At 36.5% G+C, this 18,424-nt stretch overlaps 1 protein-coding gene across 1 annotated transcript in view; it reads left to right on the top strand.

Moving 5' to 3' along the window:
- ABCA12 (ATP binding cassette subfamily A member 12) overlaps positions 1-18,424 on the top strand; it is a gene marked incomplete at its 5' end in the record, with an annotated part of 277,161 nt that overhangs the window by 219,623 nt on the left and 39,114 nt on the right. The window contains 3 exons of the mRNA XM_081312657.1: positions 1,367-1,544; positions 10,868-10,983; positions 13,084-13,243. Of these exons, the coding sequence (XP_081168783.1) occupies positions 1,367-1,544; positions 10,868-10,983; positions 13,084-13,243 (454 nt within the window). The remainder of the gene's footprint in view (positions 1-1,366; positions 1,545-10,867; positions 10,984-13,083; positions 13,244-18,424) is intronic.

Raw genomic sequence — 18,424 nt, 5'->3', positions numbered from 1 at the left:
TATTGGGATAAGTTGCTTGTAAACTGTGTGTGTGTGTGCAACGGTTAACAGCCATTATGGGTGACTCCAGAAAGTTTGTCTCTGGAGCAGTTACTTGCATTTAAGGTGGGAAGTTACTGCTTAATCTCATTGGCTGCCGACTAGCGGCAGACCGGATAAATAGAGCTGAGCAGCGTTTGGGGCTGCTTCTGTCTGTACTGAATAAATGAGTTGCTGTTTCACCATTCTCCCTTGTTAATGCCTCACCGAACCGAAAATATAACAGCCCAAGTAAAGCAAACAGGAATGAAACTGAACCAGAATTCTGCTTGTTTCTTCTCTTTGGTACTTTACAAAGCACCAGACTTTTTTTCCAGTATTGGCTCAGAAGTGTGTGTGTGGGGGGGGAGGGAAGCGGGACAGGGAATTTGAGGCTGCACTTTTATAGCAATAGCTTAGTGTTTTGGGGTGGGTTTTCTTTCAGATTAGGCACACACAGGTTTTGGAAACATAAATAGGAGAAGAGTAGCAAATGATTTTATTTCCTTTTGCACTAAGTGGAGAAACAAGAGGATTTTTGTTTCTTCAGGACCTGCAGCACTTGGGGTTAGAGCACTGATTTTTAATACCCACTTACTGGTTGCTGGAGAAAGCCCTTTCCTTGCATTCCAAAGTTTCTGGGAGTGAAAAGGATTACACAGTTGCCATCAAAATCTGTGGGAAGGACTAGAGTGGAAGTACACTAGTACCATGTGTAAAAACCCTTGTTTGTCTAGCTTTCCAATTTATTTCTGGGCTGTATCCCTTCAGGTTGCAGGTTCTCCATTACAAAGAGAACACTTCTCTCTGATATTTAGTAATGGGGAAGGAATGTTTTGGTACCAAATCATATGACATTAACTCTTTCAGACCTACTAATCTTAGTAGTTATCATATTTAACTATAATTGTTCTGACATATTAATTGATCCTGAATTATTTTGACAGCAATTGTCAATTTAGTTATGAAAAAAAAATATGGAATAAAAATAACTGTTTATATTTTATTATATTATATCTCTGAAATAAAACATATCTGCATGCGATGCTATTCGTTAACATCTTGGGCTCATAGTCGATGCTTAACTTTCTTCCTTTTTAAAAAATTTCCTTATCAACTTTCTTAGGAACAATAGACACTTACCTCAGACAATTTTGAATTTCTTACAATGCCTCCAACCTAACTTTACTCTGGACAATGCAGAAAATTAAGCTGGCCCTCCAGAGAACTCCAGCATAAGTCAGGCCCATTAGAAGATTCTTTGTATAGAACATATTAAAAGCTGGAGCTGGCCATGGCTGGCCTGTTCACCTTTTAAAATGTTTTCATTACTTTTTCATCTCCTCAGGCTTAGTAGTTTACTGGATATCATCGTGTCCATGTCAGTCCTGATCGGATATTCCATCACAACAGCTAGCTTTGTGCTTTACGTGGTCAAGGAACATCAAACAAAGGCAAAACAGCTGCAGCATATTTCTGGCCTTGGTGTGACCAGCTACTGGGTGACTAACTTCATTTATGACATTGTGAGTAGCTTATCTCTTAAATATAATATGGAAAATACCACATGATGAAATGAAGCAAAAAAAACACACGCCTATATTAAAAATGCAAGATTCACTTACTTATTCTGGCTCATAGAACTCCATGCTTATAGTCAGTTTTTAAAATCTTAGAATTATGCTTTTGCACCATGCTTTGTAATACATGGACTCCATCCTCTTTTCGTTGCTGTTATTGCTATACTAATTAAATTGTAAAAAGAATGGCAAAAAGAGAGACTTAATTGGTATTCCCTAATGGATCTTTTGTTTGGAATTCTGAGTTACCTATTATTATATGAACATTCAACCATGATGTCTTAATTACTATTGTTAAAAAATACTGTAACTTGATGACAAGCCAGCTAATTTTTTTTTATCCTCCGGACTAAAATTTGTTTTACTCATCCTATAAAAATTATTTTCCTTTCTTCAGAGGAAAATAACTTTTCTCTTTTTTACAAAACGTGGAAAATCACTGGTAGGAAAAGTTTTTGCTATGAAATTAATCCTGGAGAAAAAAAATCCCTGCTTGCTTTCAGATTACTTTATAGTCCTTTTTGTATATTAGCTTAAACAAAATAAAATCTTTGGAGCACATTTCATATTTATGTATACTTTATCGTCCAATTTTGAATATAGCTATACTTAGTAATTCTGATGAAAAACAAAATGTCTTTTAATATGTATCTTATCAAGAAGCAAATACTGAAATGTACAGTTGGTAGTAGGCAAAAGCATATTCATGAGTTCTCAGGGTAGATATTGTCAGAAGAATAATTTGGGGATCCAACTCAAGCCAGGGCTGCACAAGAATAAATAAAAATGAGATACAGACAGCTGTGAGGAAAAAAGAAATATTTATTCCCCAAAAGGAATAAATGAATGAATGAATATAACTTTATTACAGTCATAGACCAGCAATAGACAACACCCTTTACAATATGTTAAAAATAGCACTTACATTAATAATAAATAATAACATCCCTGTTAATACATGTTCTCAAAATGTTAGGGTCACTCCCTAGTTTACATGAGTAGGAAGCCAATAAGTTTGTGAGTAAATATAATGTTCCAAAAATTGTTAGAGATATGTCCAAAAAATTAGCACAAGTTGCCAACTATCATTCTGTAACCATTTTTTTTTCTCGTGGACATTGCAGCAACACAGAATTTTGCCACTGCATGCGTGGTAGAAGGGTTTGAGTCCTGGAGGAGAAAGCCTACATAAAAATTGTCTGCCCTTCCTGGCAATCTCTCTAATAAGGGGAGAATGTATGCTGACCTATAGCCTCGGTATAACTCACAGTACAATAAAACATGTGAGATATCTTCGACTTCTCCTTTACTACATATACATACCCATTCTGCTATTGGTGTTCTCTTATACCTGCCCTGGAGGAGTGCTGAGGGGAGAATGTTAAATTTGGCTCTGAAGAAAGGTATTCTTTGTTTTGGGAAGGTCAGATCATTTAGGTATCTTGCTGATTCCCACACACCTTGTTTGATTCTATCCCTACTGTGGAGAGCCAACCTGTTTAGTTCTTCTTGGAACTCCATGTCCTTCATTCTATTGATTACTACTTACTTTGCTTGGTCAAAACCTAGGGACAGTCCCTCTGGAAAGAAATGCATTTTAAGCCAATGAATGAGTGACCCTAACATTTTGAGAACATTTTGTTCTAACTGTCAGGAAGTACCAAGATATGATCCACTGTAGATCTTCCTTCTCTAAAACCGGCTCGTTCATCTTTGATTATTCCGCCCCCCGTAATTAGCCAATCCTGCAGTTTATAATTTAGGTGTTTGGCATACAATTTACTAATAACACTCAGAAGACTAATGGGTCTATAATTGCCTGGGTCATTTCTACTATCTTTTTTATAAATTGTTTTGATGATTGCTAATCCCCAATCTCTTAGTATATAGCCCATTCTATCTATAAATGTAAACAGAGTTGCTAAAAGTGGAGCCCAACTGGCATTATTTTTTATTATTTCTGGCATGACAGATGAGCTTCTGATCTTAGATAGGATAATTAAAAATGGGCTTTTTCTGAGATGAAGAAATTTCAGTCTCAGGAGGATCTAAAAGAGGATAGGATAGGAATATGGAACTTCTTTTCTTCCACCATTCCCAATCCAACTGTCAGGCTCATTTGGTAGTTCCCCAACATATCTCAGTATGTTGCTGATCAGAATATCACAAAGTATTTTGTAAGATGTTTTGCTGATGTGAAGCTGTATTATTTCCACAACAGGCTAGTCTATACAATTTAAAAAATAAAAAAATATTCTTCTCACAAAACTTGTATTGCATAAATCTGTGTTCACTCTGATCAGTGCATTCTGTTTTTCCATTAAAAACAAACAAACACAGCAACCCTTTCTGTTGATTTCTTTTAAAACATTCCCAGGCTTTAATATTAACCTGTGAATGGTCTGTATGCAACCCATGGTAATTGCAGTAAAGTTGGGGAAAGGAGTAAGATTGGTACAAACTGATAAGTTTGCAAAAAGAAACAACTTGGACTCTAGAAATTTGGAAGCCCAGAATTTGTCATTAATGAGCTGCTGGGAAGAGAATGTAAAGATAAATGGGAGAAATACAGTAATTGGATCAGAGAATAATCTTAGGATCTTCTTAGGAAATATAGTGGAGCTTTCAAGAAAAGAATTGGATATCTATCTACCTTCTGATTTTAGATCCTCCTTATCGATCATGGGACTGCCTTTGCTGGACTTGCATGGACAATTATGGCTCGCCTATATTACACCAGCATGGACTTATTCACTCTCAGGGGTGCCCCCCCTTCCTGGGTGCGACCTGCCTTTTTCTTTACTTCTCCTCTTGATGACGGGCCCAATTGTTGGGACCCTGAGAGATGGTTGGGCAGGGATAGTAGCCTCCGGTATAAATCTAATAAGAGGCTCCTGGTTTGCTTTTTATCTAAACATTTTAAAAGGTTAGGGAGGGGGGAGGGATTGCGCTTTTGGTTGGATTTTGGGGGGTGTCCACCAACCACTGTTCAGTCCAGGCTTGGGACAGATCGTGGTGGGATGGGGCCTGGGTGGGGTGTGGGATTTTCTATCCCCACGTCTGGGAATGGCAGCAGGTGATTGTACAGAGGGCCGTATCGACATCCAGGAGCATGTCCCCGCTGTCTCCAAGCGGTGATGTGCTCCGACTCTCTGGTTTCGACCCGTGGTTCCGGGAACGAGGGTGAGCAGCCACCTGAGCTTAGGCTTGTGTATTTTAATGCCAGGTCCGTAGTTAATAAGGCTCCTCTCATCCGAGATTTGGTTGAGGAGGAGCGTGCGGACCTGGCTTGCATTACGGAGACGTGGTTGGGCCCAGAGGGTGGTGTCCCTCTGACTGAACTCTGCCCTCCAGGGTGCCTTATTAGCCTTGAGGGCTCCAATCATCCAGGATATCTCTTCTAGTGTAACAGGGGGCCAGTAAGGGATTTGGTCCAAACTAATTTGGCTCTCCTTAGTTACATATTTATTTATTAATTATTTATTAATTTAATTTGTATACCGCCCTTCTCCCGAAGGACTCAGGGGTCTGCATATATCTCTCTAAAATATTCTTCCCAGACATGTATCAGTACCTGGTTAGTTGGAGGTAGGGGGGATTTCCCCAACCCTCTGGTGATGTGCCAAAAAAGGGATATATTTTTTTGTCCTGACTGATGCAATTAGTCTGTGCCAAGACTCCTTCAAAGCTGCACTTTTCTTTTCTTTTAGAAGCGTCTTATATTGTGCCTTCAACTGCTTTAAGTAGTGAGTGTGATCCTCAGAAGGGACATTTTTACTTTTTCTGTACTTGTTATATATATATTTTATTCTTTAAAACTGGCTTTTTTGGACTGAGCTAATATTCTGTTAGTGAGAAGCGATTTCAAATTTAAAATTAAAGTTTCAAACCCCTGTAAGTATGATCCTTCAAACTTATTCCTTAGTAGAGATGTACGTCATTCTATAGTTTCTGGAGCTAACATCCATTTAATAACTTCCTTTGCATTTTTCTCAGTCCATTTAATTTTTACCTGGGTATTTTGGTTCTCTAACCTGGGTAGGTAGGTTGAGCCTGCCCTTAATAATTTCTGGTATAATGTAAGAGTAAGGATTAGTGGATCGTGATCGCTTTCCAATCTCCATCTTCTGCAAGAATTTCAGGAGGTCGTATGATATTAACCAATAATCAACAGTGGATTTTCTTCCTGCTCCCCAATACATAATCTGCTGGGTAATCATCCCATGTGGAACCATTAAGGATACAAAGGTCCAAACATACAGTCATCTGTCTTACACACAGACCTGCCCGATTTGCCTTGATGTCTTTAAATTGTCTGGAATGCAGGGGTTCTCATCATAATGAATCTTAAATTGATTAAATAATGCTTGATCATTTGGGCCCATCCTAGCATTTAAGTCCCCCCCAATAATTATTGCTGTTTGTCTATAAAATCTTCTATACCGTCCCAAAACTTGTTGATCAAATTATTTTTTATTGAGTGGAGGAATGTAGATATTAAAAAGCAAAATCTCCATCTGTTTAAATAAGAGTAAGGTAGTCACAACCCATGGTTAAAGAGGTGGCAGTGATACACATTTAAAATGCAAGGATGTATTCACTAGTGTCACAATGCCCCCTTTAGCTCTCCCACCCACCTTGCTTGGGACTGCTGAGATAGAGTTAACCCAATATCCATTTAACTGTATCTCTGTGGAGGCCCAGGTTTCCTGTAAAAAAAGAATGTCAAATTGTGAAATATAGTAAAAAAAAAAGTTGTTCTTTCGATGGTACAGTCCAAACTCCTATATTCCAGGTTATAATGGAGAGGGGATCATCTTTTGCAGTTCATCAGAAAATTTGATTTATATAAAGGGAAGTTGTAGGGTTGTTGCAATGGCTTGAGGTGTCATCACGCACAAAATTAGCCTTCTCTAAAAGGAGGGGAGCCCCATCAAAATTCTGAGTAGACTCCTAGGAGAATTGTCTAGGGTAAGAGGATTTAGCACCAGCTAACAAGGCTTGCCATTCCGGTGCCTCTTCTCTAGGTGTAGAGCAGGGGGTTATTAGGTCATGCTCCATTCGACTTTGAGATGATGACATTGAAGTGAGTCCTCTCTCGATTTCTTGATGTAGTACTGGAGGAATCATCGGATAATCACATAAGGATGCTAGCATCTCCTTCTCTAATGGGGCCTCTACTGGCCCCTGTGTATCTCGGCTTCTGTTTTCCATGTTCTCATATTCATGCAAACCGTTGCCCCCTGGGGGAGAAGTAAGAAGCTCATTTATAGGGAAAACCAGATCAATAAGCGGTTCAGCCATGTTGATTGTAGCCAATAACAATTTCTTTAGGTTTTCTAACTTGAATAGTATATTATCTTGTTCTTTCCTTGGGAGAGCGCCAAAAGCATTAATGAGACCAGTTTCTGTGCTGTTAAGTGCATCTTCACTGAACGAGGCTGTCTTACTTTCTTCCTCTCCCTTTCCCAAGGTTGAAAATGCAGAAGAGACAGCAACCTTGGGAGCTCGCATATTAACAATTAAGAGTTTAACCCTTTCCTCACAGAAAACTCTGATGGGAAAGATTTGAAAGGAGGATAGATGTGCCTTCATCTTAAATAGCATCAATAGTATGGTGGGCTGCTTAAAAGACAAAGATATCTGCTTCCAATTTGGGGCCTCAGGAAGCCACTCTGCAGTACATAGATCAATCTGCCCCCGGTGACAGTGAAGAAGCTGGCTTAGGGAATTTAATATAGCACTCTTGGTATTCCATCAACCATAATTGAGCCTGTTCATATGGATTCTCAGTGCAACCTGATTGATGTAATTGTAGGTGTGATGCTTTATTGTCTTTCCATGAAACTTCTCTATTAATACCTCCTCCTCTTGTTTTCTGAATGGGCTGCCATTTTTTAGCAAACACTTTAAGTGTTTCCCAGGATCTGTGCTCTTTTTCCTCTTCCTTTTCTTGAGTACTGGATTTTCCCAAGTCTGCTGTAAGGACTTTAGTGGGGGTGCCTGTAGCCCAATGTTGTGCTCGGAGAAAACCAGTTATATCTTTTTTCAGTGTCTCTACATCATGTTGAATGGTTATTAGTTGTTCAAATATTGACACTACCGTTTGCGCTGTGTGGAGGCATTGCTTTGCCATAAACTCTGTTGTATTCTCCCATGGTAAGCTCTCCACACTCTGAATTGGTTTGTTGTTAACCTTCTTAGTCTTTATCTCAGTCTCAATAATGACTGTAGCTGGACTCGTTATTTGAGAAAGCAGCTGGCTATCATTTTGCTCCCCTCCCCCCAGATCAGGACAGTCTAATATCTGCTGTTTTGTCCGATCTCTCTCCAGGCCCCATTCTAATCTCTCTGGATTGTTGGAAATGAAGGTGGGGATAGTTTTACTTACAAATCTCTTGCCAGCAAAGTGATCCTCAATCTTTGGTTGTTTTGCATTATTCACTGGTGGGAGAGATCCCGGGCTGGTGCCATGGCACTTCTTTCTTTTCCCCATGCCTTCCAGCAGCCTAAATTAGCAAGAACTATTGTGCTTTCTGGGAAAAAAGCTGTACTTGAGCCACTCAAAACAGGTTTAAAAATAAGTTTAAAACTAGGTTTAAAAAGGTTAAAAATGGGTTTAAAAGTTTAAAATAGGTTAAAAAGGGATAAAAATACAATGTTAAAAGAGGTTAAAAATACAATGTTAAAAGAGGTTAAAAAGTTAAAAAGTTAAAATAAAATAAAGCTTTTACTTTTGGAGGCGCTTTTTACAGCCTTTGCTGCCTGTCCACCATCTTGGCTCCTCCCCATTCCCAAAAACAAAACAGTTTGCATTTAGGGTCAGGCAGGCTGCAGAGAAATGGGGTACAGCAGCAGATTTTAATAAGGGAAACTTGTTCAGTGTGTCACATGCTGATTCTAGGGTGACATTTGAGGAGTCTGTGTAGGTGTGCTTATTCTTATGCAGGTCCTCTGGGAATCTTAATTTAATTAATTTTGTGTTTGCGGACCATATCCTTTGATATGTGGATTGAGTCTGGGAGGAAGTTTGCTAATTTTAGTTGATTAACTTAGTTTCATCTTGACTGTCAATTATCTAGTGGAAACACCTATTCTCACACCATTGTGGATTCTGTTAATATTTTAAGGAAAGAAGGATACAGTATAAGAATAAAGTTATTTGGATATAAAACTTCTCACAATATATTGGATGCTTTTTTTCTTTATTTCATATATCACAATAAGCCAAAACATAGGTAGTTTGAAAGCATGATACAGCACTACAAATTATGGCTAAGCATGTGTGAACTCAGCCATTTTGTTTTTTAAAAATGTGATCATCTACTTCCAAATTATTGAATAAATATGAAATATTTTCTCACGAGAATTGTCACAAACCATTTCTAATAGGCCTGTATAGTTCAAACAAGTTGCATAGAGCTACTTAAAACCAAGCACTTTTTTCTGGATTTAAATTCATTATAATAGGTATGCCTTTTTCATGCTTTGGCTCCTCGGTCTGAAATGGCACATTTATGCATTTTCTGCTGGATAGCATCCAGTGGTGGGATTCAAATATGTGAACAACCATTTCTCTGTGTGGATGACGCTTCCAGAAGTCCATTCTGGGCTTGGGCAACAAAAATTAGCTTCCGGTTCTGCTGAAGTGGTGCAAACTGGATGAATCCCACCATTGATAGCATCTAGATGAGCTAACTGAAGTCAGCATTCAACAGACTGAAACTAATGTAGTGATAATGCTATTATTTGATACCTTTCACTAAATTCTTGCTACTAAAAAATCATCTTACTAGGGGAAGAACTGGAAAATCTTGTGAATCCTGTAATTAGGAACCGGAATAGGAACTATATGAAACATCAATATCCATGCTACCCTTCTAATTTGTATATGCCGAAAATAAAGAAAATTAATATGCATGAATCTCAAGGATTAAAGTGTCCTAATTATTAATTTATCCTAACCTAAGGAAAATTTAGGGCTACTAGCCTAAGCACATCTAAGAGGCGGTTTATTTCAGGAAATCAGATACCTAGAATTGAAAAAAAAAGGTTGTAAACATGTCACATAGAAAATATTCTTAGCAGCTTAGCTATTTTATTATTTTGACTGATTCTATTCCATCTTGTATATGTGGTGATTTATAAATATTTTCAAATAAATATATATCAACATAAATTCAAAGGCTTTACAGAATTTAGCTTTTCTGTAAAAACCACAATATCATCATTTTTAAATGTAAACTTAATTGTTTTTAATAATCTTCTCACAAACATTTTGTTTCCAATTATTGCTTCCATTTCATATCTAACTGACTTCATAAAATGATATGTAAAATGTAATAAAAATCATCTCTTTAAGCTGTCTGCAGAGTGATACAGTCTTGTCCTGCTCTACAATTTAAAATGTACTTTATATTATTGTACTTTTTTCTAGGTTGGACTTGTAAAAATAGTAACAAAATAATTATTATGGAAGAGCTGACACACTATGCATGAGTAATTCAAAAAATACTTGAGAAGGGACTGTGGTTTATGTTGATTAATACATTTTTCTTTCTGGCTGGCAGACTGTACTTGTTGTAAACTGAGATTGGTGAAGCATTGAAGAGACTGGAGAGGAAAGTAACAGCTCGTTTATTCCATTAACACAGAAGCAGCTCTAACATTTATTTATACGGACGGCCGCTAGGCGGCAACCAATGAGTTCAAAGTGAATATTTCTGCCCAAAACACAAGCTTGCAAAATGCTAGACAGACAGCTAAGGATTTGAATTGACAACAAGTTAACCTTTTATAACTGCCCATATGAAATTACATTAATACACAACAGTACTATTTCAAAATAAGTTCAACTAGCAGACACAAATAGCCTTCATCCTTCTGAAATATACCACTTCTTTCAAATTGCTTTGAGCTATCTTAGAAATGTCGTTTGTCTCCAGATTAAAGCTTTCTATAGCCATTGCTTTCTAAGGCCTTTAAATAATCCTTTTTCTTCCTTTATTACTAACATTTCCATAGTTGGAAGAAAATCCAGTTTTTCAAATCAATCCAATACAATTCTATGATGATGACTGAGCAAACAATGGGGAATGGTAATTATTCTTAAAGTAAAAATGGATGCTACTGTATTTATATTCTATGAAGGGAAGTTTTTTTTCTCATTCAACTTAAGCCACATTTTATCCATATGTTTTTTATATATGATATTATAATAAACAGTATTTAGTTTGTGATAATCAACTGTATTTATGAACATTCTACAGGTTTATTTTCTGGTGCCTGTTATACTTTCAGTGGGAGTTATTTCAGCTTTTCAGATACCAGCTTTCTTCAATGACAAAAACCTGTTGGCTGTATTCCTGCTTCTTCTTTTATTTGGGTAAGGATTTGGACAGCTTGATTCAATTTGAACTAAATCTCCAATTCTAGTTTGAACAGAGCTATTTAAATTACTTATTTTAAAAAGTAATTTTAAAAAATCAGTTTTAAGTAACTAGTCATAAACAAAGCATAAAAGAGGGTAAATAAAAATCAACCAACCCACTCTAGAAATAAGGCATGTAGTAAAAAGAAGCCAGTCTACTTAATGGTATAGGATTATGAAAGAACACAAAAAATTAAAAGGCTGTATTATAAGACAAAACATAATAAAATATGGAAGCCTACGAGAAAAATAAATTCAACAATTTCACCACTAGTTTTCTCTAAATGCTTTTCATGTCAGAGATAACTATATAGGAAAAGTAGAATTACATATACAGATATGATCCATGTACACCCCATCAATAGATTAAAGACACAGCAACAACTACTTCAGAAGATCAGAACATACCATGGTTGATGTATCTACACATTGCTGGAAGAATAGAAAATGACCTCGGAAATAATGGAGGGCCTATAAGAAAAATGGTCAGAATTTGAAATGCTTGTACAGAATCAAGATGATATAGTAAGGCACCTATATACACTGTTGCTCAGATAGAACATGCAGACAGAACAAATAAAAAGTTTCATTATAAAATGGAAGCAAAACTAAAAAAAGAATAAAAAATTATAAACTGTGTAATTGCTAGGCAAAATGTGGCTACATTAGGCTCTGAGAAGTAAATTTTGTTCTCATGTTGATCTGCATTTTTTTATTTTCTTGATTTTGTTTTTAATTTTAAGGTAGAAAGTTATAATTAATGCAGTGTTTTACTTGCTTTTCTTTGTTTCTTTATGTGTGCCCATTGTAGCTATTAACCTTCTTTATCTATCTAAATGCATGACTATACCCAGCTATGAAGCAATACCAGGATGAATTTCATGGATTTCAAAATGCTGAGTAGTGTGCAGCAGCAGCCAAAAAAGCTAATAAATCCTCAGTTGTATAAACAGAGGCATAGAATCAAAATTATGTGAAGTATTAGTACTGCTTTATAAAGCCTTAGTAAGACCACACCTGGAAAACTGCATCCAGTTTTGGTCACCATGTTACAAAAAAGATGTTGAGACTTTGGGAAAAAGTGCAAATATGAGCAAATAAGATGCTTAAGGGCCTGGAGACTAAAACATATGAAGAACGGTTGCAGGAATTGGATTTGGCCAGTCTAGAGAAAAGGATTAGGGGATGACATGATAGCAGTATTCCAGTATTTGAGGGGCTGCCACAAAGAGGAAGGGGTAAACTTATTTTCCAAAGCACCAGAAGGCAAGACAAAAAACAATGGATGGAAACTACTCAAGGAGAGAAGCAACCTGGAATTAACAGTGAGGACAATTAACCAGTGGAAAAGGTTGCATTCAGAAGTTGTAGGTGCTTCATCACTGGAGGTTCTTAAGACACTGGACAGCCACCTATCTGAAATGGCATAAGGTCTCCTGCTTGAGCAGGGGTTAGATTAGAAGACCTCCAAGGTCCCTTGCAGCTCTATTGGGACTAGGTCAGAACTGGGTATGGGAGATCACTGACTAGGTCAGAACTGGGGGTGGGAGATCACTGAGAAATAATAACAGCTGAAAGCTAAACTTGGATGTTGAAAAAATATGCTGACAAACCTTGTTAATAGTGTGGTCAAGAAAAAGTATAGGAATACCAAGAAGTTGTTGACCTCAGCTCAAAGGAGAAATATATAGAGAGAAGGAAATGCTTTGTTTTTCTCTTGGATAGTAAGTATATATTGCCTTGCATGTCTATCTGAGTAGGAAGGAACAAATAAATGAATATAATAATAAATTATGGTTCTCAAATTAATGTAGAACCTTGGCAACTAAATTAGCTCCAAAATAAGATAATTTATCTTTTCTAATTACATTAAAAATTCATGACAACAGCAGACAATTTATAAATCTTAAGTTATTATCAAGAAAAGATGAATAAAACAGACCCCTTTTATTTCTAGCTTTTATTTCACAGACAAATTGGACTAGAAGCCAATTAAGTACTTTGCTATTCTGAATTGCTTGCTTTATTCTGCTTGTGCTTTTTCATGATCTGCAGATATTCAACATTTTCATGGATGTACTTACTGGCTGGAATCTTCAAGGAAACTGGGATGGCCTTTATTGTTTACGTCTGTATCAATTTATTCTTTGGTGTCAACACAATCATCACTCATTCAGTTGTTTTTTTACTTTCCCAAGAAAAAGCTACTGATAAGGTAATAAGCTTGACAGCATGTAATTTTTTTTATTAAAAAGTTTTATAAAGGTTACAATATAATTCCCAAAACCAACCCACCCAAAACCATCCCCCTCTCCCTCCCTCACTTCCCAGAGCTGAGTACAGGGTTACAAATATAATAATCATAATCTAACTAACATTAACAAACTGTATAGATAACCAAGTTCATAATGCGCTTTAACTCCACTTTAACATAAATACACAAAATAAAAATAGACATAATAATAATAAAAACATAAACAAGTTAATATCCAACTTATTAAACAATACTAATAATAATAATAATATAATTAAAATTAATAAAAATTCCACTATAATAATCTACTAGTAATAATAACCATCTAAAATTTATTCATAGGCTAGATGGAACTTTTTAGTCCCATATTTATTCTGAATATAATCTATCCATCTTCTCCAGACTGAAATGTATCTTTCTTGAGAATGATCCTTCAGATAAGCAGAAATCTTAGCCATTTCTGCTAAATTTGACACTTTAAACGTCCATTCTTCTATAGTAGGCAAACTATCCTTCTTCCAATATTGCCCTACCAATAACCTTGCAGCTGTTATCAAGTTCAACATCAAGTTAATTTCTTTAGTATCACAATCTGTAATAACACCCAATAAAAATAGTTGTGGAGTAAACTTTATCTTTCTCTTAAAAATCTTTTGAATATTCCACCAAATTTTAATCCAAAAAGCTTTTATATTACTACAAGTCCACCACATATGAAAATAAGTAGCATCCAAACTGCCACATCTCCAACATTTGGGCTGTAAATTAGGATACATACAAGACAACCTTTCAGGATCCAAATGCCATCTATAAAACATTTTATAAAAAATTTCTCTTAAATTTTGGGCCTAGGTAAATTTTACATTTCTAACCCAAATTACCTCCCATATATCCTATGGGATCGGTTCTTGAATATTTTGAGCCCACTTTACCATACAATCTTTAACTAATTCCATTTCCGAATCCAATTCTATTAAAGCATTGTAAATTCTCTTTATATGCACTCGGTTTTGATCTTTGACCTGTTTTACCAAATTTTCATCCGTTAATGTAATGCCAACCTTCTGATCTAACTTCCACCTAGCTTGCAATTAAGTATACTGGAACCAGGACTGTACAATATTTTCTTGTTTTAACTCACCTAACGACTTTAATTGCCAATCATTCCCTACCAATCTAAGTAATTCCTTATAAGAAATCATATCCAAACTCACACCCATAGATACACCCTCTATCGCGTGTCTAGGAATCCCCCAAATTGGTATTTTATAATTTAACTTATAATAATACTTTTTCCACTTCTTAAAATATGAGATTTAAAAACCTTGTCAACTTTTTTATCATAAATTAAATATGCATGTCACCCATATAATAAGTCCCATCCCTCAAGATAAAGTATTCTTTTATTTGTTAAGTTAAGCCAATCACTAACCAGTGTCAAAACCACCGCATCATAGTATAATTTCAAATTAGGCACCTTAAGTCCTCCTCTTTCCCGTGCGTCTTGTAAAATCTTAAGTTTAACTCTTGGTTTTTTTCACGCCCAGATAAATGTATTAATACCCTTCTGCCATTCATCCAAATTAGCATCCTTTTTCAATATAGGTATCATTTGAAACAAAAAGAGAAACTTTGGTAAAACATTCATTTTAACAGCTGCAATTTTCCCCAGCAAAGATAATTGTAGTTTTTTCCAATTATTTAAATCCTTTTGTACTTTTAACCATAATGTCTCATAGTTATACTTATATAATTTCACATTAGAGGCTGTAATATATACTCCCAAATATTTAACCTTTTTCACTATTTCATAACCTGTCAATTTTATTAACATTTCCTTTTCATTCATAGTCATATTTTTAGATAATATTTTAGTCTTATTATTATTTACCTTAAAACCAGAAACTTTTCCATATTGAGTTATAATTTCCATCAAATCTATAACCGATTGAGTCGGTTGAGATAATGTCACAACCAAGTCATCCGCAAAAGCTCTTAACCTATAATCATTCTGTTTTATTTTTATTCCCCTTATTATAGTTGATTCACGAATTTTAATCAATAAAATCTCCAATGTTAAAACAATGGTGATAGGGGACATCTCTGTCTTGTGCCTTTTTCAATTTTAAATGCCTCTGATAATCCCCCATTAATTATAATTTGTGCTGATTGTTGTTGATATATAGCCCTAAGAGAATGTAAAAATTTACCCCCAAAATTCATTTTATCAACAACCCTAAATAAAAATTGCCAATTCAACTGATCAAAAGCTTTTTCAGCATCCAAAAATATCAATGCCGCAGGGACTTGGTTGTTCTTCTCCAAATACTCAATTAAATTAACAATTTGTCTTACATTATATTTCATATATCTTCCAGTGATGAATCCAGACTGATCACTGTGAATCATTTGTTTCAAAACTTGCATTAATCTATTTGCTAATATTTTGGGAAAAATCTTATAATCTGTATTCAAAAGTGATAGGTAAAGGTAAAGGTTCCCCCGCACATGCGTGCTAGTCATTTCCAACTCTAGGGGCTGGTGCTCATCTCCGTTTCAAAGCCGAAGAGCCAGCGCTTGTTTGAGGACGTCTCCGTGGTCATGTGGCCGGCATGACTAGATGCCAAAGGTGCATGGAACGCTGTTACCTTCCCACCGTAGTGGTCCCTATTTTTCTACTTGCATTTTTTACGTGCTTTCGAACTGCTAGGTTGGCAGAAGCTGGGACGAGTAACAGGCGCTCACTCTGTTACGCGGCACTCGGGATTCGACCCGCCAAACTGCCGACCTTCTGATCGACAAGCTCAGTGTCCTAACCCACTGAGCCACCGTGTCCCTAGGGAAGTTTAGTAGGATATAAATATGTATTCAGTGACAGTATTTTGAGTCAATAACCAAAAAGCTGGCAGCCAGAATTATTGCTATTTTTCTTAATGGATTAATTGTACCTGATGGTGATATAGGTCTATAATTCTTGGGCTGGGTAAGGTCTTGGTCCTCCTTTGGAATCAGCGATATAAAAGCCCGTCTCCAAGACGGAGGCACTTCTCCTCCAAACTGGATATTATTAAACAATTCCTTTAATGGTTCTATAATCTCTGCAAATAATATTTTATAATAAATTGCTGATAATCCATCTGTACCAGGAGCCTTACCCACTTTTAACTGCTTAATTGCTAAAATGATTTCCTCAGAGGTAATTAAACGATTCATCTCCTTCCATTGTTCATTTGAAAGTCTAGGAAAATGTGATTCCTGTAAATACTTATCTATATCTAAAGCTTGTATATTTTCACTAGCATATAATTTTGTATAAAAATCTAAAAAACTCTTTTTAATCAACTTTTGTTGATATACCTCTTTATATTCTATTTTCTCTATAATACACAATTTCTGTTTCTTCCTTAATTGATAAGCCAATCACCTGCCAGGCTTATTTGCATTACAAAACGTATTATGTTTCACATAGCGCAAATTAGTTGCAACCTGATCAGCCATTAACATATTAAATTGCTCTTTCAACAAATTTATGGAAACCCTTAATCTCTTATCTGATGGGTTCAAAATAAGAGCTTTCTCCTTCAATTTAATCTCTTCTTCAAGCTCTTTACGTTTTTACGTCTGCTTACGCCTATGTCCATTATTCATGTGAATCAAAACCCCTCTCATATAAGCTTTACTAGCATCCCAAACCATTTCCATAGATGTACCTTTATGCATATTCAAAGCAAAAAATTCTTTCAAATGTTCTCTACATTTCTGCGAAAGCACCTCATATCTAAATAAGTTTTCATTCAGTCTCCAAGATCTTCTGTTCACATCTTCAGCGAATAACTCCAACCATACAGGGCTATGATCTGACAATGTTCTAGGAAAAATCTTAACATTCTTGATCCTGGAGAAAAGATCAGTAGTAATTAAAAAAAATCAATTCTGGGTGCTTCCCAGTGGCAAGGCTCCGTTGATGGCAGCCATTTCAGCTGTCAGCCCCATTGTCTCCGTAGAGCCGCCAAAAACAGCGATGATCAGCTGTTTGGTGGCTCGGAAACCTGCTCCTCGGGAGAAGAAGAGGGGGTGAGCGCCCAGGCAGGGGTAGAGCTCTCCTAGATCGCCAGAGTTTAAACTCTGGTGGCTGAAGGGTGTGAGCCCCCCCGAAGCCTGAGTTTGCTCCAGACTCCGGGACGCCTCTGCTCCAAGGTTTTGGAGCAGAGCAGGACGCTGCAACCATCCCTGCCATCGAGAGGGAATTGGGGATTACTTGGATGCAGAGCTGTGCAGGAGAATGCTGTAATAGCAAGTATTTGAACTTTAACTCAGACTACTTTGTGGAAAAGTTGCAAATGGTGCGGAAAGTGAAAGTGCGCAATAGAACTAAGTGGTGCCAAAATGGCTACCAAACCAACTAAAGTTCCTAGAAGTGCGGGGGCCTCGCCAGTTCAGCAATCTTCATTACAGGCTTTGATGCCTCCTCCCCCGGCACCCACACCCACACCAGTTTTAACAATAAAAGATTTGCAGGATGCTTTGCAAGAGGCTTTGAAAAAACAATCTCAACAAATAGCTGAGCTTATTGAGGAGAAGAATACAGAAATAAGGGCAGATATTTTGGTTGCATTTCAAGGGCTCGCTGATTGCATTGAACATTTGGATGAGAGAGTGGAAGAACGTAGCCAAAATAATATGAGATTAGATGCCAAAATGATGGATGCTGAAACTGTGATGGATAAGATTGATGATGATTTAACATTGGTGCAGTACCGTGAGATGGAGTTCGCTGTGAGAATCAGAGGTTTGAAAGAAGATCCTAAGGAAAATTTGAAAAAAGTACTTTCAGAAGCTCTTGAACAGATTCTGGGGCGTTCAGCAGAAGATATTATGGTGGATATAGATAAAATATTCCGTGTTAATTCCTGGATTACAAGACAAAGGAAGCTACCTAGAGATGTGGTGGTTTATTTTACGAAAAGAGCAATTAGAAATAAGCTTATTCAAGCTTTTTATAATAACAAATTTACAGTTGCTGAACAAGAAGTTTTAATTTTGAAAGAGATCCCTCCAAGAATTTTAAGGAGAAGGAAAGAATTTGCTTTTTTGGCAGAAGAATTAAGGAAACGGGATATCCAGTTCAGATGGGAGATTCCA

Source organism: Vipera berus, assembly GCF_964194415.1.
Source record: "Vipera berus genome assembly, chromosome: 1".
NCBI classification, from domain to species: Eukaryota; Metazoa; Chordata; class Lepidosauria; order Squamata; family Viperidae; genus Vipera; species Vipera berus.
The sequence above is the reverse complement of the archived record's forward strand: the minus strand, read 5'-3'. Positions and strand labels throughout refer to the sequence as shown.